The sequence below is a fragment of the Ailuropoda melanoleuca genome, chromosome 7 (genome assembly GCF_002007445.2).
Source record: "Ailuropoda melanoleuca isolate Jingjing chromosome 7, ASM200744v2, whole genome shotgun sequence".
NCBI lineage: Eukaryota > Metazoa > Chordata > Mammalia > Carnivora > Ursidae > Ailuropoda > Ailuropoda melanoleuca.
The window spans coordinates 130,178,333-130,199,336 of NC_048224.1; the positions used below are offsets into that span (position 1 = coordinate 130,178,333).

General features: G+C 38.6%; 1 protein-coding gene across 5 annotated transcripts in view; it reads left to right on the forward strand.

Moving 5' to 3' along the window:
- PCCA (propionyl-CoA carboxylase subunit alpha) overlaps positions 1 to 21,004 on the forward strand; it is a 390,617-nt gene that overhangs the window by 110,011 nt on the left and 259,602 nt on the right. For all 5 annotated transcript variants that reach the window (XR_004626797.1, XR_004626798.1, XR_004626800.1 and 2 more), the window contains exon 8: positions 20,670 to 20,706. Coding sequence is in view for 1 of the 5 variants with exons in the window: in XM_034665428.1 (XP_034521319.1) it covers positions 20,670 to 20,706 (37 nt within the window). In the remaining 4 variants the exon portion in view is untranslated. The remainder of the gene's footprint in view (positions 1 to 20,669; positions 20,707 to 21,004) is intronic.

Consider the following 21,004-nt stretch of genomic DNA (forward strand, 5'->3'; position numbering starts at 1 on the left):
TGGGTAAATACCCAGTAATAGAATCACTGTATCATATGGTATTTCTATTTTTAATATTTAAAGGAACTTCCGGCACACTTGGGTGGCTCAGTTGGTTAAGCGCGTGCCTTCGGCTCAAGTCATGATCCTGGGTTCCTGGGATTGAGCCACGTTGTTGGGCTCAGCGCTCGGTGGGGAGTCTGCTTCTCCCTCTCCCTCTTCCCCTTTTGCTCACGCTCTCTTTCTAGCTCTCTCTCTCAAATAAATAAATACTTAAAAAAAAAAAAAGAACTTCTGTATTTTTTTCCCCAGTGGTAACTGTCCCAATTTGCATTCCCACCAACAATGCATGAGGGTTCTTTTTCCTCCACATCCTCACCGACACCTGTTATTTCTTGCCTTTCAATTCTAGCCACTCTGACAAGCATAAGGTGATGATCTCATTGTGGTTTTGATCTGCATGTCCCTGAAAATTAGTGATGTTGAACATCTTTTCATGTGTCTGTTGGCCATCTGTCTTGTCTTTTTTGGAAAAGTGTCTATTCAGGTCCTCTGTCCATTTTTCATAAGATTGTTTGTATTTTGGTATTGAGTTGTGTAAGTTCTTTATAAATCCTTACTGGATATGTCATTTCAGATATATTCTCCTGTTCAGTCTTGATGAGTATTGACTCATACTTTCATAGGAAAAAACCTGGTGATTTAAAAATGTTCTCTTTAGCTCTCTGGGTTTCATTTAATGATAGTATGTTTTTAACATTTGAAACATTATGATATTCTGTGTGTATCTTTGTGTTGAGCTTCTGTCCATATGCATAAAACATAAATTATGTTTCTGGTGGAAAGCGGTATAACTGTGAATAATTATAGATCCCAAGCATAACTCCTCATTAAATAAGCAGTTTTAGCAGCTGAAGGCTTCTAAGGAAGAAATGCAGAAATTGAAGTGTGTGTGTGTGTGTGTGTGTGTGTGTGTGTGTGTGTGTGTATCTGTCTGTCTGTGTGTGTGTGTATGTTTTTTCCCAGGAAAAGTTACTTTTTTTTCCTCCTTAGAAGAAGAGTGTCCCTGTGTAGACTAACTTTATGATTTGAGTTAATCTGCAAAAACTTTTCAGTGTTAATATTGTTATTTTTTGGGCTGGGCAATTCTTTATTGTGCAGGAAACTTTCATGTTTATAGGACAGTTAGTAAGCTTGGGCCTTATTAATATCCTCAGTTTCTTGCCCGTGTTTACCTTAATCCGTATTCATCCATTTTTTCCCCTCTTCTCTCCTGTTACAAGGAAGACGTGTTCCCATCCTCAGTAAAGCCAGTTCTTCATGTTAGGTTCCAGATGTACCCCTTATAGCCATCATGGGCTACAGTCTTTACTGATTAGCTTTTCTCTCTTCCATATCTTAAAACTTGTCTTTCAGCTCCTTTCCATTACCCTTGCTATTAAAAATCCTCAGTCAACAAATGTGTTAATTCCTGGTCCAAGTGGGAAGCATGTGGTGGTGATAAGCAAGATGCCCACATTCCCTCACCACGTGGTGCTTCCAGTTTTGTGAGAAAGAAATGTGGTAGTTCTCTTCCTAGAGCACAGTAACCCCTTGTCACTTCCTAGCTGTCACCTCAGTCTCTCTTCGCTTTCACAGCCACAGGTCTTAGAAGAAATGTCCTTATTTGCTTTCATTTCTACACTGCTCACTTAATCGTTAATCTACCATAGTCTGGCTTCTTTCCTCATTCTTATGGAAATTTCTCTTGCAATGGCTACCACCGGCAACCTTTTCTTCTCAGTAAATTCAGTATATAATTTGTAATCCTGGTTTTTATCTCTTCTTTGAGTCTCTTGGTCACTTTTTCCTTTTTGAAATACTTACTTCTGGCACACTACTCAGTTCTAGTTTTGTTTTTGTATTTTTTTGGCTTGTTTTGAATGCTCATTCTTAGTTTCCATGCTGACTGTTCTTCCTATCTTTGTTCTGTAAATGGTGGTTTTATTTTGGATTCTGAGTAGGAAGTGTTTTCTTATTGTACACTCTCGCCCTGGGGCAACCTTAGTTACTCTTATGGCTCACATCTCAAATCAATATATATTTATCTGTGCTACATCTCTCTTGAAATTCAAAACTGCATGTTTGGGGTCTGTCCCTGAGGCATCTTGAAAGTAACAAGTTAAAAGCTAAGCTCATAATTTTCTCTTTGATTAGCAATTGGCAAACTATGGCTCCATGCCTGCCTGATTTGTAAATGAAGTATTATTGGAACACGATCATGCCCTTTCCTTTATGGATTGCCGACGGCCGCTTTTTTCACTAGTGACTGAGTTGAGAAATTGTGACGGACCGTGTCACCCAGCAAACCTGATACATTTATTACCTGGCCCATTCAGAAAATGTTTGCTGACTCTTGCTGTAAGCTTCTCAACCTGATTCTTTGCTGCCTGAGAAAGTGGTGGTATTTTCCACACTGTTTCTCCAGCTAGAACCTTCGAGTCATTCTTGATCCATATGGCTACAGAGAATTCACATATAGATCTTTCTGATCCATTTCCTTCTTTCTTTGCTCATGCTAACATCAAGTTCCAGCTCTACTCATCTAACCTGGATTACTTTGTCAACCTTCTGATTGATCTTTTTGTAGCCAGTCTTGGTCCCATCCAATTGATTAAAGAGCTTCTACGCTAGTAAAGTGAATAATAAGCACTCAGAGATTGTCCTTGGATAAAGGCTCCCTGTGGGCATATTTCAAAGTCCATTCAGTGGCCAGGGCTTGGAGAGCTCTTCTAGAAGAAGAACATACCATAAATCACTTGCTCTTCAGATTTTTTTCTAAGGAAACAGAGACTGAAGCCATGACTCAAGCTTGCCAAGACTTTAAACCTGTGGTTCCAGGAAGTCTAAGAATTTTGAAGCTGAGACCACTGAGTTATGTTTCCAGTATCAAAAGCCAACTGAACAGTGATACTGCCCTGGAAACCCTAGGAAACTAACATGGGATGGTTCTCTACCCTTCTCTAGATGTTTCTTTCTTCATGCCCCCTCCCTCCCCCTCCTCCTCCTCCTCCTTTTTCTTCTTCTTTTCATTCATTCATTCATTCATTCATTTATTTATGTATTTTAGAGATGAGAGCATGAGCAGGGAGAGGGGCAGAGAGGGAGAGAATCCCAAGCAGGCCCCCCAATGAACAGAGAGCCGGATGTGGGGCTCAATCCCCCAACCCTGAGATCATGACCTGAGTCAAAACCAAGAGTCAGAGGCTTCACCAATTGACCCACCCAGGTGTCCCCTGATCAACTTTCAACACTAGCTTGAGTGACCTTTCAGAAATCCGAATTCAGTCCTATGCCCATGTTTAAAAACTCCTGAATGGCTACTAATTCAAATCCTTTAAATAGCTGGCCTTTGTTTTTCTCTTTAAACTGATAGTTTGCCACTTTATCCTTTACACTGTGTATGCCAACCATATATGACATCTTTTAGATTCTTAGAACTTCTGTACTAAATTCTGTCATGCATATTGATTCTGCTTCTGTCTTCTTTCCTTATTGGCTCCTTATTGTTTAGGTGTTGGCTTAACCATACATTCCTCATAGGGACATTCCCTGATTGTCTAGATTAGACTGGGCCCTCTGCTGTATTTTCCCTTAGTACCCTACACTTTGCCCATCACATTTGAAATCATTCATTCATTCATCTATTAAGTGAATATTTAAGTGCATACTATTTGTCCAACATTGTTTGAAGTGCAATGGGTATAGTAATGAACAGCAATAATAAAAAAATTCCTGCCCTCATGGAGCTTATACTATAGAAGGAGATAGACAATAAACAAATATTAAAATATTTAGTACATGCTATGGTGAAACATAAGACAGGGAATGGGAGAAGGGAATGCTGGGAGGGTGGTGACAGGGCAAGTCATGCGGATATCAGGAGGAAGAGCAAAGCATACATATGGAAGAAAGAATAGCAAGTGTAAAGGTGTTGAGATTAAAAAGTATTTGATGTTCAACAAACAGCTAGGAATCATGTGGCTTCTGTGATCAAGGGAGAGAAAAATCAGAGATGAGGTAATTGAAGTAAGATGTAGTGTACTTTCTGCACATGATTGTAAACTCCTTGCTGGAAGGGATTGTATTCTTTTTGTTACCGCACCACTTACACATGTTGCCTGGCACATAGTCAGTGCTCATGAAATACTTGTTGGATGAATAATCTTCTAGGAGATAATTTTTTACATATATGACCACAGTATACACATTATCTATCATTTAGTACATATTTACTAAACACACCAAAGAATGGAAAGCATAATGAAAAACCAAGAGAAAAAGTAAAACAGACAATAGAAATAGATCCACATATGCTGTAGATACTGGAATTGATGATAAGAACTGTAAAATAAGTATGATTGGTACATTAAAATATTTTTTTGAAGAAAATGTGGAGAAAATAAGCATATAAAGGATTTCACCATGGGCGCCTGGGTGGCTCAGTGGGTTAAGTCTCTGGTTCTTGATTTTGGCTCAGGTCATTATCTCAGGGTCATGGGATTGAGTCTCACATCAGGGTCTGTGCTCAGTGTGTAGTCTGCTTGTCCCTCTCCCTCTGCTTCTCCCCCTGCTTGCTCTCTCTCTTTAAAATAAATAAAGTAAAAAAAAAAAAATTACAGAATTTCACCGGGGAATTTGGATCTCTAATAAAATTAAATGGAAATTACATAATGGCAAATATATGGAAATAAGGACTTTTTAGATAGGTTTAATAATAAACTAAGTAGAATATAGGATCCATGTGTAGTGTATATATCAGTATTTCATTCCTTTTTATGGCTGAATAATATTCCATAGTAGGACTATACCACTTTTTTTTTTTAAGCCCATTTATTAGTTGATGGACGTCTGAGTTATTTCCATCTTTTGGTGATTATGAATAATGCTGCTGTAAACATTTGTATGCAATTGTTTATTTGAGTATCTGTCTTGAGTTCTTTGGGGTATTTACCCAGGAATGGAATTGCAGGGTTATATGAAAATTCCATGTTTAACTTTTTGAGGAACTCTCTGGCATCCAGGCCTTTGTGTAATCCTCTCTTCAGTTTTGGTAAAACCTGTGACTTGCTTCTCTGTTAGAATATGGCAAAGGGTGATGGCATGTCATTACTTCAACTAGGTTATGTTATAGGGCAAAGATGATTGGCTGTCACTGCATTAAGTTGCATTGTAGGGCAAAGTAATTGAGTGTTACTGCTGTGATTATGTTTCATTATATAAGAATCCATCTTAGGAAACTAGAGAACAGGTTCTAGTTTTTGACTCATGACCTAAGCTGCTATGTTGTGGAAGTCCACATAGCAATAAACTACAGGCAGCTTCTACGGATCTGAGTTAGGGCAATCTCTGTCTAAGAGCCAGCAAGAAGGTATGATGCTTAGTCGTACAGCCACAAGGAAATAAATTCTGCCAACCATCTGAATGAGCTTGGATTTGTCCCTAGTTGAGCCTCCAAATGAAAAGGCAGTATAGCCCACACCATGACTGCAGACTTGAAAGACTGAGCAGAGTATGACAAGTCTTTTCTTTAGTAGACTGTCAGCTGTTGGGTTTTTAGTCCTTCTTTCCATTCTTGTTGTAGAGAGTTGTGTAAGTTCTGGTAGTGGTTTGGATGGGTTGTTATGAACTATGATCTATTTAGCCCCAGTACTTCTGCCAGTATAATTTTAATTTATCTCAACAAGAAATCTGGCCTTCTTGAGATATTCAGTGTGGGCTTTTAGTCACAAAGGTAGTAATGAGTCAGAGTCCACATTAATTCTGTCTTGATGATGAATAGCAGAGTCCTCAGGAGTTCATCCATGTGGTCATTAGGAGAGCATATGATCTGGAAATTGTCCTAAATATTCTTTCTCATGCAGTCAGTGGGTGTAGTGTCTTATAGGGAGAAGATGACCTAAGCTGAAATGAGGAGTCAGATGCTTAACCGACTGAGCCACCTGGGTGCCCCTCAAGAGATTGCTTTAATTTCTGGAGTGGGAACATCTAGTTTTATCTCTAAGACCATCAATTTATTCTGCATCTTATTCTGCTTTTGTTTTAGGTCTCTTTCAAAATTTATAGTATGGAAATAGAGATCTGACTATATGACTATTTCTATCCAGTTTTTGCTCGTTCATAAAATTTTCTGTTTCTGGCTTAAGACTACTCACAAAAAGTGAGGAGGGAGCTGGATCACAACTGCTTTGGTGTCTACTCCTGAATGCTGTCTAAAGGTACTAAAGAGTCTGTTTCTGAGGTGCCCAATAGATGTATCCTTTCTTTGCTAGCACAACTAGATTAGAGTCCAACCTATTTTCATAGGAAAGATTTTGATAGTAGCTTCCCAAGGACCTTTTCCATTATTTCCACTTTTTTCTAGACTTCTGTGGTTTCCTGTGCAATTAGGAGTCTGAAGTCACTCTCAGGTCTTCCCATTTTGCCCTTGTATGTGGGGTTTTTTTTTTTTTTTATCTTAGTTTCTTTTTTTTTAATTTTAAAATTTTAATTTTTAAAAAGATTTTATTTATTTATTTGACAGAGAGAGCACAAGCAGGGGGAGTGGCAGGGAGAAGCAGGCTCCCCACTGACCCGATGTGGGGCTTGATCCCAGGACCCTGAGATCATGACCTGAGCTGAAGGCAGATGCTTAACTGACTGAGCCACCCAGTTGCCCCTTTTTTTTTTAAAGATTTTATTTATTTATTTATTTTTATTTATTTGACAGAGATAGAGACAGCCAGCAAGAGAGGGAACACAAGCAGGGGGAGCGGGAGAGGAAGAAGCAGGCTCATAGCAGAAGAGCCTGATGTGGGGCTCGATCCCAGAATGCTGGGATCACGCCCTGAGCTGAAGGCAGACGCTTAACCGCTGTGCCACCCAGGCGCCCCTAGTTGCCCCTTTTATCTCAGGTTCTTACTAGCATCGTGAACCAATTTTTATAAATCTGGGGACCCTAGATTATTTATACATTCCTCAATTTCTCTGTAAATTTCTGTCTAATCTATGTAGGCTTTGGAAAGTCTTTGGTAATGCTTCTTAGTTCAGAATGAGACCAAAGTTTTAGCCCTCAAGGCTGGCCCTATTCTAACAGTAGTTTAATTTTAAAAGGTAATGTTGCTTTGAAGGTTTCTGGCTAGTTAGAAGAAAGAGGAAGCAGGTCAGTGGAAGAAAGAGCAGGGCAGGAGCAAATGGAGGAAAACAGGATGGAGGAGAAGGAATAGCAGGATAAAGACTTTCAGGTTGGAGAGAGTTTTAAATTTTTCACGTTTTTCATTTGGCTTTTCCTATGGCTTTCCTCTTCCCTATAAACTTTGTCTTCCTTATCAATTTCATGAGGAAACAAATTCGGAATCTGAATTTCTTTTGGAAGGTTCCTCATTGTAATGAAAAAAATTACAGAACATTAGGTGTTTGAGATTTTGATCTCTACCCCCTCCCCTAACAGGTGACTGTCAAATGAACCATTCATATCAAAAGCTTACAAAAGAGTCTATTATAATTTTTAATTATCCTAGGTGAGATTATGCCTTTTAGAAGCATAGAAACATAAATTTGATTTCTGGATTTAGTACCTTTAAGGAGAAGTCTGCTTCAGAGAGAGCATAAACTTGGCCTGAGTTGAACCCATGAGAAACTTGTAATAACATATCAACTATGTTGTTTGTTCACCTCATGTCTCAGGCCCCCAAACTAATGGTTGGCCATCTCTAATTGTAGACCTGACAATATGCAACGCTTTGATGATTTAAATTTGGAAGGGAGATCTCTCCCAGACCCAGACTTCCATGGACAAAATAAGTCAAGACAGAGAAAGTTCTCAAGTTTTGTTTGTTTACAGATTTTATTTATTTGAGAGAGAGAGAGAGAGTGAGTGAGCATGAGTGGGAGGAAGTGCAGAGCGAGAGGGAGAAGCAGACTTCCTGCTGAGCAGGGAGCCCCATATGGGGCTTGACCCCAGGACCCTGGATTCATGATCTGAGCCAAAGGCAGATGCCTAACTGACTGAGCCACCCCGGTGACCCTCAAGGTTTGATACAGGTTTCAAAGGAAATTTTATCCTGTTTAGATACCAATGTGAGGAAATCTTCTGAATACATTAGCTTCTGGAGCTAGCATGAAGGTGAACTTACAGGTCCGATACTTGTCTTCTTCCATATAAACTTTGTCTATGGACTTAGAAGAAAAAATGTTGTGGGTATTTTATTTCTAATAAGGAAATCTTCCTCCAGTCCTAAACATTTTCAAATCTAATCAGGATATCAAAAGATTCCTCGTTCCTAGTTTCCTAAAAAGGAAATTGGAGCTCTCCCCAAAGTGAGATTTTTCTTACCATTGTGGTTGGGGACACCCCTGGGTGGGGGCTCAGTGGGGATCAAAGGAGCTCTGCAGTTTTTGAATCTAGGGTCTTTAACAGAACTTAGTAGAACCTCCCAGATTGCCTCAAAGTGATGGTATCTTTAAATGTAGTAGGTATAATAAAGTTGGTTTTGCTTGTTCAGTGAGGCCATCTTTTCAGGGAGGCTTCGTTTGACAATCTGCATTTGAATTTGCAACTGCTGTTAATTTATAAAATAGGGATAAATAGCAAGTAGAAGAAAAATCCACTTTTCAATTTTGTCTCCTTGTATGCTTTAGGTGGTTTTTAAGATCCATTCATACTCTCAAATAATGGCAGGTTCTCATTACCTGTGTTAACTTTAACTATGGTATACAGTTCTTGACACCTGTTATCTGAATTAGTTAAGTCCCAATTAAACGTGAAGGTTATAGTTTTCAGGTAAGCATTTAAAAACAGTTTTAGGAATGCCTTTTGTTTTGCTCATAAATTTTCATTCTGGTTTTATTTCTAGTTTACTTTTAATTATTTGTTACAAGAGGCTATACATACTTTTTAAAACCTGGTTATTTAGTTTTCTTCTGTAGTAACTCTACATTTGTTTGGGTCTACACTGTCTTTCACATTTTATAGTTTATATTTGTTAGGTAAAAGATTACTTTTAAGGGTATCTGTGCCAATAGAGGTTTGCTGATGCAAATAGTGTAAATTTTTGGAATACCTTGTGGTTTTTGCAATTGCATTAGCAATATAACCCTTGGAAGAATGTATGTGTTAACTATAGGTAATTCTATCTTTTTTAAATCCATAGGTTGGTTGTTTTGTTTTATTTGTTTATTTATTTTTTTCCCCCTTAGCCTGTGGTACCTTTAGGGCTAAATTACTTTCTTTTCTTTTCTTTTCTTAAAAGATTTTACTTATTTATTTGACAGAGTGAGAGAACATAAGCAGAGGGACCAGTAGAGGGAGAGGGAAAAGCAGGCTCCCCATCTGAGCCACCTAGGTGCCCCTAAATTTCTTTTTTTCTTGACAACTGTGTTCTACTTCCTATCCCCGAGTAATTTTCACCCCTAATTTGAGGAAATTAATGTGGTTTCAATTCATTACATTTCTTTTTATAGCTTTTCTTCCTTTCCCATTTGAATATTTAAGCTATTATATGGAGGGGATATAGAGATGGTCTGCCACATTCTTTTAAAACCCTGTGTGTAATACTAAAGAGTCTTCTGGAATGGTTTTCATTATGTCTTATTCTTGAATCATTCTTTTGATTAGAGAGAAATCATATTATTTTAAGGTATAATTCTCAAGTAGTCATCTGATATCAAATGTTTGCCTTTAATAACTTGTTCTGTTCTATTCAACATCTTAACTAACCTGATCTCAGGAACTTGAGAGCCTTGTAGGGTGTGCATCTGAAGCTGGTGGAAGATAGGGTTTGGACCCCCAGCCCACTTGTTTAGCAAAGAATAACGAGCTACACACCCTGATTTCAAAGAGCTTCAAGTCCTTTTAGGTGACCTACAAGTAGATAGGCAATGTAATACATTTTAATAATTTGAAGCTCAGAGTGCATGGGGCCCATGTAGGAAGGGCACCTAACCTAGTTTGAAGGTGTCATGGCAGGGGTGCCTGGGTGGCTCAGTTGTTAAGCGTCTGCCTTTGGCCTAGGGCGTGATCCCAGGTTCCTGGGATCCAGCCCCGCATCGGGCTCCCTGCTCCTCTGGGAGCCTGCTTTTTCCTCTCCCACTCCCTCTGCTTGTGTTCCCTCTCTCTCTGGCTGTGTCTCTCTCTGTCAAATAAATAAATAAATAAAATCTTAAAAAAAAAAGTGTCATGGCAGATCTTCCAAAGGAAGTGATATCTAAGTGATACCTGAAGTTTGAGCAGTAGTGAGTTAGCTAAAAAGTGAGGGTGACGATGGAGACACAGTTCTAAGGTCAGTGAGAACACCTTATTGTTAAAATTTGTTGCTGATCCACTGCAGGAGCTTTAGAAAAGTGCTGGTCTGAGCACCCGGGCCTGTAAATGAGGATCCAGGTATGTGTGGCCTTGACTGCGACATGCCTGGGTTTGGAGGTTATTCTTATGGCATTGGGAGCCTCTGAATGGTTTCCTATAGAGAAGTTAACATGATAAAATTATAGAATTAGAAAACTTTCTTTGGTTTGTGATGTGGAAAACGGATTGGAGAAGTGCAAAACTTGAGGTTGGTCAGTGAATTAAAAGTGCTTTTCCTGGGCACTGTTAATAGTGATAGAGGCCTAAAATAAAGGATTAGGGTGGAGCAGAGTGGATGGTGTGGAGGGCCTGGTAGAAGCGGAATTTGTATGTTCTTTGATCTGGGACATATCAGGAGTGGGACAGAGGAAGGAATCACCACAGCTGAACCCACTGCATTTTGTTGTGATACCTGTCAGCATTCCAACTTTGGGGGAAATTCATTAAACTTCTCTGAGTTCCTATTGCCCTTTACATCTCAGAGCAGAGTGTGGTAATCTATTTGAATGAAGTTGGTAAATTTCACAGTATAGTCTTAAAGTAGTCATTGTTTTTGTCAGCCAGTTAGCTGGATTTTAAAACCTGTACTCTTGCTTTAATAAAAAAGAGCCAAATAATAACAACAAAAACTAGCATGAAGGAAATCATTTAAAAAACCAAAATAACAAAGAAATTGAAAAGCTGTGTCCTGGTAATTACAAAGTACAGTATTAGACATCAGTATCCTTTTCCCCTGCTAAACCAAGAATGACTCTCCTGATGATGCCTTAAAGGCTTTATATATATTTTTTTAAAGTGAATTTTTTTTTAAAGATTTTATTTATTTATTTGATAGAGACAGAGACGGCCAGCGAGAGAGGGAACACAAGCAGGGGGAGTGGGAGAGGAAGAAGCAGGTTCATAGCGGAGGAGCCTGATGCGGGGCTCGATCCCATAACGCTGGGATCACGCCCTGAGCCGAAGGCAGACGCTTAATGACTGAGCCACCCAGGTGCCCCTCAAACAGAGTCTTCTGTTTGACTCGGAGTTGTCTGGAAAACACAATCAGCTGGAACCCATTTCCTGAACCCGGGACTGTTGAAAGTTTTGCTTTACTTTATACCAAGAATGCAGAATGGTTTGAGGATGCTTTTTGTGTACAGATAAGCTTTTATCCATAGTNGCTTTTTCCCATGTAATTTTAAACAAAGTTTCCCCCCCCCCCCCCGCCTGGAACAGTTGTTGATTTGTTCTAGAACCAACTGAGGAAAATAAACTTGTAAGTAGCTTCCCATGTGGATGAGTAGCAGGACTTTCATCCAGTGAGTACAGAATTCAGGGTTGGTAAGTAGGCTCTATTGGAGCAAGTGAGAAAGGAGAGGTATGGTCTGAATCACTGTTGAAGTGAATTGGGTGTTTAGCATCAGGGTAACTATTTCAATATGCCTGTCCTCGTTACAGTTTTTGCTTCCCTTCCCCGCCCTTCTTCCCCGCTTACCAGCAACCATGAGCAAGTGCACATATCGTCTGGCCCAGTGGAGTGTCCTGGGGATGCAGGTGCACATTTTTTTTTTTTTCAGTATTGTAATGCCAGTATTAATTCTGTGTTATACGGGTTCAGAGGATGAATGATGACCACAAGATACCCCAACCAAAGAACAGACTTGGGGCTCTGGTGATGGGCTGCCCATTTTAACACAGATTGCCAAGCATACCGTGTGCAGTGTATGTTCCGGTGTATTTCAGCCCAATTTCATCTTCTTGATGACCCTATGAGATAGATATTGATACTGTCTCCATCTTAGAGATGAGGAAACCAAATTCCAGGGCGGCACCCTGGTAGGTAACTGGCTCACTGTCTGAGAGAGCCAGTGTTGAGCCCACAGCTTCTGGTCTAGCACCTGTGTTCTTAGCTGTTGGACTTTGATGTCTCACGGGTGGGGGCTGGAGAGTATTAACATAGGCTTGTAGAAAAGGCACCCAATTTTTCTTAGCTCCTTTTGACATTTTTGTGATCTGCTTATTTGGTTATAGCAACATCACACACCCCTCCCATCATATTCTCTGTAAAACAGAATTTTTTACCGTTTTGCTTTTGGGTTAAATGATAGAGCTCCTTTAATGTAAGTTGTGCTGAAAGAGAGGGGTAAAAGAGACGATTAGTGGTTCTGGTGCTGTCTTTGTTCTTTCTCCATTTCTGGAACTGCTGGAACTATATGGTTTAATATTCACCTCATCAGTGTTCCCAAGTGCTCAGTAACTTCAGAACCAGAGTGTGGCTTCCTTCAAACTGGGATTATAGGCTGTGATTACAGAATGAACCACAGGGATTTGAATCAAATCATATTTTTGGAACTTTCCTTTTTCCTACTTCCTGATTTGAAGCCATAGGAATATGGTTGCTAATACTTTGTCTCATTTGGTTTTGTGCTTTTCAGTGTTTTTTTCAATTGTATTAACTTTTGATGTGAAAACAGAAATATTCTGGGGCGCCTGGGTGGCTCAGTCGTTAAGCGTCTGCCTTTGGCTCAGGGCGTGGTCCTGGGGTCCTGGGATTGAGCCCTGCATCAGGTCCTGCACTGGGAGCCTGCTTCTTCCTCTCCCACTCCCCCTGCTTGTGTTCCCTCTCTCGCTGGCTGTCTCTCTCTCTCTGTCAAATAAATAAATAAAATCTTTAAAGGAAAAAAATCAGAAATATTCTAAGTACATAATTTGAAAATTATACAAGGGCATCAGTAGTATCAGATTTGTTTTATTCCTTCTGTTGAGATTTTTATATTTGATTATTCTTTGATTTTCAGGGGATTGTTGTCCCACCTGTTAGAAATTTTCTTTAAATAAATTACAGTATTATTGAACACTTCTTGAATAGAATCTGTTGTCTTAATCCCTGTAGTATTTTCATATATTGTATCGTATGTCATATAGTTAATAGAAGTGGGGATTGTCTTAAAAATGTTCTAAGGGGGGGGCGCACCTAGGTGGCTCAGTTGGTTAAGCGTCCGCCTTTAGCTCAAGTCATGATTCTGGAGTCCTGGGATTGAGACCTGCAAGGGGCTTAGAGAAGTCTGCTTCTCCCTCTCCCACTGCTCCTCTCCGGCTCGTGCTCTCTCTTTCTCTCTTGCTCGGTCTCTGTCTCAAATAAATAAAATCTTAAAAATGTTCTAAGGGTACCTGGTTGGCTTAGTCGGTAGAACATGTGATTCTTGATCTTGGGGTTATGAGTTCAAGCCCCACATTAGGTGTAGAGATTACTTAAAAATGAAATCTTAAAAAAAACCCAAAAAGTTAGTTTTAAGGCTAAGAGTAAGTAGAATCAGTTCTGCTTTTTCTTTAAATATTGCCTAATTGGGTCTGTGAAGAAGTAATGATGTTTTGCTTAAAAGACATTTGTTTTATATATTTGGTAAAATAGTAATACTTATTTTACATTTTTTACTAAATTTGAGTATCTTTTTTTTCTTACATTTTAATATATTGTAAATTTGTGGCCCTTCAATTTGAAAACTTTTTGTCATATAAAGTTTGATCTTTTAATTGAGACACCCACGTACCCCTGATCTTTTAAACTAATGAAATATGCATTTAAAATTACAGTTAAGGGGGCGATTGGGTGGCTCAGTTGGTTGGGCAATTGCCTTTGGCTCTGGTTGTGATCCCAGATTCCTGGGATCGAGCCCCACATTAGGCTCCCTGCTCAGCTGGGAGTCTGCTCAGGGAGCCTGCTTCTCCTTCTGCCTCTCCCCCTTCTTGTGCTCTCTCTCTCTCTCTCTGTCTCAAGTAAATAAAATCTTTTTTTAAAAAAAAATTACAGTTAAGGTAGAACTACTTTTAAGAATAGGCTTTAAAAAAATAGGAAGAATGGGTTCAGTGAAACCCCACCCACATTTCAAACATTTGAAGTTGCAGGACGGAGTAAGACAAGTGCTTGACTGAGGGTTAAAAGACAAGGAAGAGGGTACATATTGGGCTTGGTTTTGCCCAGCAGCAACGGTATTTCATTGAGTATGCTTTGTGTAAATTAAAGCAAAACCCAAGCCTGTCCAGTTCTTGAGCTCCTGCTCTGAACTCTACCGTGTGGCACTTCCTTGCTGTATATCACTTAGATGTGTGAATTTGAACAAGCCACTACATCTTCGTGGATTTAAGTTTATTCACTTCAAACACGGATGCTCTGGAGGTGAGCAGTTCTGTTGGCTTTGGAGTAGATAATTTAGGCAACAGACTTGTTTCTGTGGAAGCTGATGGGTAGTTTATTCATTCAACAAATAATGTGTTGATGTATCGATTTGCTAATAAGCTGTGGGGATTTTGTAGAGAGCAGCAGACCTAGTCATTGCTGTCATGGAGATGAGATGACGGGGGCTGTCGTAATTGAAGGACAGAGTGTAATCTGGTCGCATAGCAGTGATGCCTAACCTGGTGTAGGAGGACTGGAAAGACTTTCTGGAGAAAACTGAAACTTGAAGCACACACCCCTGAGTTTAAGAGAAAATGGTAATTTTTCTCTCCTCTAGACCACTTCTTCCTGACTAAATTCACATCCCTCTTGCCTCTCTCTAAACTCTTCATTTGTTTATTGGTTCATTCAGTCTTTCAGTCAGCAACAGCTGTTTCCCAAATGATGACTATGTGCCAGGCAGTTCAAGGAATATCAAACCTATCACTGAACCAGTTAGAGATTTTTGCTTTTATGGAGCTTATATTTTAATGCAGTAGGGAGATGCAGAGGGTAGACAATACTCAAAATAATAAGTAAATTATACGCTCAAATTCTTCAAAATGCAGCCATAGTGGGGACTCTTCATTTTCTTGCTTTTAGGCTGAAGTGCAGCCCTGCTTCACTCTACGTTTGGCTCACTGTTCAAGCCCCAACCCCCTGACTCTGTTCTACCATGCTTTCATTTGTCAGGTCTCTTTCATAGTAGCTGCATCTGAGAAGTTTCCAGGAATTCTATTTTTGAATTCGAGATCCCCTGTTGTCACATGCCCTCTTCACTTTTTCTGCATAACATGCGTCTTTTTAATGGTTTCTTAGCTGCTGTATAATCATTTAAGGTCTTGCTTCTACCAGACTATAAATTACATGAAGGCTGGGATGGTGCCTTTCTTTCCTTTCTTTTCTTTTTCTTTCTTTCTTTCTTTCTTTTTTTTTTTTTTAAAGAATTTATTTATTTATTTGACAGAGAGACACACAGCGAGAGAGGGAACACAAGCAGGGGGAATGGGAGAGGGAGAAGCAGGCTTCCCGCTGAGCAGGGAGCCCTATGCGGGTTCGATCCCAGGACCCGGATCATGACCTTAGCCGAAGGCAGATGCTTAATTGACTGAGCCACCCAGGCACCCCTGGGATGGTGCCTTTCTTGTTCCCTTCTGTCTTCAGGGCCTGGTATGTGGCACATAGGCTGGGAATCTGGAGGATGCCTGCCTGGGCTTGGGGGTGGGAAGGAAAGTCAAGGCAGTGGGGACGAGACAGTTGGTGCAGGCAGGTAGGCAGGATCAAGTACTGACACCAAGTAAAGGAGTTGAAAGTTGGTTCTCAGGCAGCGGGGAGTAATGAAAAGTTTAAGCAGGTTTTGGGAATACTAGTTTGTTTTGAAAACGTTTAATGTCCTAGAAATCATTAATTAGGTTAACACCCTCAAGCATGGTGGGTTTAATTTTTAAACTGTGAAAGTAGTATGAAGTATGAAATTTTGATCTTAATGGTAAAAAAGTTAAATATGTACGTAAGTGTCTGCAGCAAAAAGTCAAAGTTCCCTCTTTCCTAACTCTTAATCCTACTTTGAAGCAGTAACTCAAGCTGAGATTTTTGTGTATGTGCGTGCATAAGCTTTTATGAGCATTCCAAGGTGTTTTCCTGCTTTATTATAGATAAGGTCATATTACCTTTAAAAAATATATTTATTTATTTATTTTGGTGAGAGGATGGGTAAGTGGGGTGAGGGGGTGGGCAGAGAGAGAGAAACTTGGGCAGACTCCCTGCTGAATGGGGAGCCTGACTGGGACTCAGTCTCACACCCATGAGATCACAACCAGAGCCAAAACCAAGAGTTGGATGCTCAACCAGCTGAACCACCCAGGTGCCCCCACATATGACTCTTAAACAGAGAGACAACCCAATTTAAAAATAGACATTTCTCTAAAGAAGGTATACAAATGGCCAATAAGCACATGAAAAACTGTTCATCGTGATTAGTCATAGGAAAATTCAATCAAAACCACAATGAGATAGCACTTTACAACCAGTAGGGTGGCTACAGTAGAAGATTATCAAGTGCTGGCAAAGTTTTGCAGAAATGATAACCTTTCTACACTGCTCATGGGAATGCAAAATGGTGCAGCCACTTTGAAAAACAGTTCAGCAGTTTATCAAAAGGTTAAATATAATGTTACCATGTGACCTTGTGATCTCACTCCTAGTTATATATCCAAAATAAATATATATGTCCACTCAAAAATTTGTACACAAATGTTCATAGGAACATTTTTTATAGTAGCCGAAAAATTAAAAACAATCTAAATGTCCATCAAGTGATGAATGGATTAAAAAAAAAGTGGTGTAGCCATAGGAAGGAATAATGTTTAGCAATAAAAAGAATAATACTGATACATTAAAAAAAACCGAGATAAGATCATACTATATATATTCTCCTACAACTTGCTTTCCCCCACAGTGCACACTCTATTTGACATATTATTAGAGTGTAGGAGTTATCTTCCTAAACCTGAGTCCTCATTCCTCGTCATAGAGCCAAAGCATTTGGAACTCCGTGCTGAGTCCCGAAAGGTCCTGCTGGAACAGGCCATGCCTTCCACTGGACTTCATGCTGTCCTTTTCTGCCACTTGCTTTTTGTCTTAGTTTTCACCTCATGGACTTCTAGAACATATGAAATACCTTCTGAATTTGGGTTTTTGTTCATGTTGTTCCTGCTGTTTAGACTTCTTTCACCCTAATCTTCCCATGGCAGTGGTTGTTCTCTTCAGGCTTTAATTTACATTTTACTTCAGTAGGACTCTTTCATTTTTTTCTTTACTAAAAAAAAAAAAAAAAAATTATTGAGTAATCTCTGCCCTCAACGTGGGGCTCGAACTCAGGACCCCAAGATCAAGAGTCACACGCTCTACTGACTAAACCAGCCAGCTGCCCCCAGAAGGACCCTTTCTGAGCAGTGTATCTATGTGTTCTCTCTATCGCCCTCCCTCAGTACTATTTGTTTCCATGTAACATTTATTTCAATTCTCAATTGATTTGTTTGCTCTCCTTCGGTTTTCCTTATTTAAAGAAGACTGTAAGTTCCACGAGCACAAGAACTATTTCATGTAATGTTACATATGGATCAGCCTCATCTTTTTTTAGAGACTATGGCCTATTCCATTTCATGCATGTATCCTTTTTGGTACCAGTCCCTTATTGAAGGCCTTTAAAGTTGTTTTTCTGATTTTCTTATCAAAACACCAGCAACAAATTAAAAATTATTTATTTATATATCTCTTCCGTGTGCATGCATGTTCATATATCTATAGGAGAGCTTCCAAAAAATGAAGTTGCTGGGTTGAAAGATTTAGGTCTTCAAACTTCTGATATATACTAACAATTCTTAGAAAGATTGTACTGTTTCGTATGACATGAGTTGTGAGAGTCATGTCTGCTTACCTTCAGGCCTTCACTCCTGGCTGTTGGCAGACTGTGGCAAATCGACTGTGGTGTCTCATTGTTTTAACTTATATGCCCATAATAAAGTTTGAACATATTTCATATGTTCTTTTGGATTTCATTTTACGGAAACTTCTCATTTAATCTTTTGGCTATTTTTCCTGATAATTGTTGATCTTTTTCTTGTTGATTCAAGACTTTTTATTAACAAATGTTTTCCTGTCTTTAGTCTTACAGGAAAGTTAGACTGTGTGATATGTCATTGCCATCGAATTTGGAACTGTATGGGGGTTTTAATCTCTTTATATATCCTGATAATAGCTAAATGTGCTAAAAGAACATATTAGAGATGAGTGTATTTAATAGTTTCTTGTTGACACTGATAATAGTTTTTAAATGTCCAATATATAATATGTCCTGAATAAAATATCTTGGGATAAATGAGTGACAGATGAAAAATTACTTTTTAAGGCGGTTTGATTTTACTTGGAAGTTCATTTAGTGAAATTTGTTTTTCATAGTAGGAAGTATTTTTTTCTTAAGAGTTGCCAGATAAAAATATAGATTGCCCAGTTGAATCTTAGATAAACAATGATTTTTTAAAAGTATGTTCCAAATATTGCAATTATGTCCCAAATATTGCACCATAGTAAGGAAATGTAACATATCAATTAGTTAAAAGATAAGATTGTTTTGAGGCAGTTTATAGAAGTGTTCAATTTGTGGCGGTCAAAAAAATTTTTTTAGAAGTTTTGTTTTGTATAAGATCTCCATATGTCCACACATACATCCATAATGTGTATATAATAAATAAATATGACTAATTCTGTGAATTATCTTTTAACATTTGCCTGTTTGTCATTTCTCTCAAGGTAACAGACTTTTGTGACAGGACAGCAGTTTGTTTTCCCTCCGAATATATTTTGCAAATATACTATTACACATTTGAAAGAAAAGACATGTTAAAAGTTTCCTTCTAGGCTCCTTATAATCCAGCTTCCATCAGCCAGCGCTCTTCCTGTATTTTGTTCGCGAGGCACTAATTGTCCGCATTTGGCAGGTTTAACACTTCCTGACAGAGAGGCTATTAAGGGGAAGTATTCTCCAATAACTGTCACTGGCTTGAACAAAGAACCTTCAAACTCAATGTGTGGAAACCACTAACATTCTTAAATGACCCTTTTCATGGATTTTTATCCCTTTAAACTAAAATTTGGAGAATGTAGGGTCAGCGAAAACAGCAAGGTGTAATAAAGCAGTAAACCTTGATTTTTGGGAGTGTAGAGTGGGAGGCATAGATTTATCTCTGACTTGAAAACAATTGTTATTTGGAAAATCTCATTAGCAGATGTGACTGCTTGGAGTAAAAAAAAAAAAAAGACTTAAAACTGATGTCGCTTTCAGGACCGCTTTGAACTTAACAAGCACCTATTTGTGGAGCAGACTGGCTAATGAAAGGAAATTAAATTTTTCTGACAACTTCCCCTGCCAACCTCCTTATTCAGGGGATGTTATTAGGTACTGAAGACTTTTAAGGAAGATTTTTTTTTTTTATTAGACATAAATGAACCAGTTATAAACATCCCCCACCCCTCCTTTTGGGGGAGGATTCTGACATGGTTACTCTACATTTTAAATTACTAGCTTAAAAACTAATAAAATACCAGCCTTCGCTTTAATATTTTAAAGCAATTTTCCAAAAATCCAGGCATTCTCACTAGCTAATGGTTTCAAAACATTGTCATTTCTTGTGATTAGTTTACATCACTGAGTTGTAAAGAAAAGCCACGTTTACTAGGGAGGCTTGGATTTAATACCTTCTTTTCAGCTTTCTCCTTATTGTTCCATGGGGAAATGTATCAGGAGTATCCTGTGCTCGTGTGTTAGGTGAGAGTTAATGATCAATGAAATGATTTAGATTTGAGGGAACTTTTTCTTCTCTCAGTTGCATTGGTTGATATTTAGTAATAATTAATCCTTATATTCATCAACTCTTGCCTGGTATTTCTTTGGGAGGCATTTGCTTTCCTTGGCTTTTTTGAAGTTTTCCCCCACAAGTTGGTTAGTTGAATTTAAGGTTTTATAAATTATATAACAAGATATACCTAGTAAAGATAAAATATGTACCTGAGAGAAGGATGAAAAGAAAAGGAAAAAGTAATGGAGTCTAATAAAGGAATTTTGAGGTGAGGGGACAATTGGCAATTCCTGTAGATACTGGAAATTTACTTTTTATTTCTGGAAAATCTTGAGCCTCTCCCAAACAATAGAGAATCAACTCCCCCTGCTGACAGAATCCAGGAAAACATGACATATAAATATCAGAGGGACAGAAACAAGCTGGCTGTAGACAAGCTTTAATGATCTGATTTATGATTCAGTATTGATTGTAAACATCTAAATTCTGCTGTTAAATTCCAGCAACTGCACCAAATCATTTGGCAATTCTGGTAGTGTTTCCTGCCAGCTCATTTCAAACTGCTTTGAGTTTCTTAATATAATAATGATGAGGTAGAATTTACATTCCACTTATGGTATTAATTTTACATTTCTCTGAATGAAAAGAGTTAGAAGGTTGTAAAATTGAACATTAAATGAATCAGAGGAGACAGTAGTGCAATATATGACTGCCCTAAAGACATTGTGCAATGGCTGATGGGATTAATGTTGGGTCTCATTTCCTGCTTTTACAGGATGCAGATGAAGCTGTCAGAATTGCAAGGGAAATTGGTAAGTTCTTAAATTAACTTTGGTAGAGTTTCTAGGTCTTTCAGCAGATACGGTTGAGTAAACATGTAATAAGTAACGCCATAGAGCAAATAATATTTTAATACTTTTAGGATTTTGATTACTTGTCCCCTTGGAAGAATTTATCAGCGGAATTACCATGTTCTGTTATGAAAGCGAACTTTAAAGATTAATTTGACTTTAATTATAGCTGTTTTGTAAGTTGCAGTCACTGGCTAGTTAAAAGAAGGAATTGTCTTAACTCTTGAGCTTGGACGAAATGTAAATTTTATGTACTTAT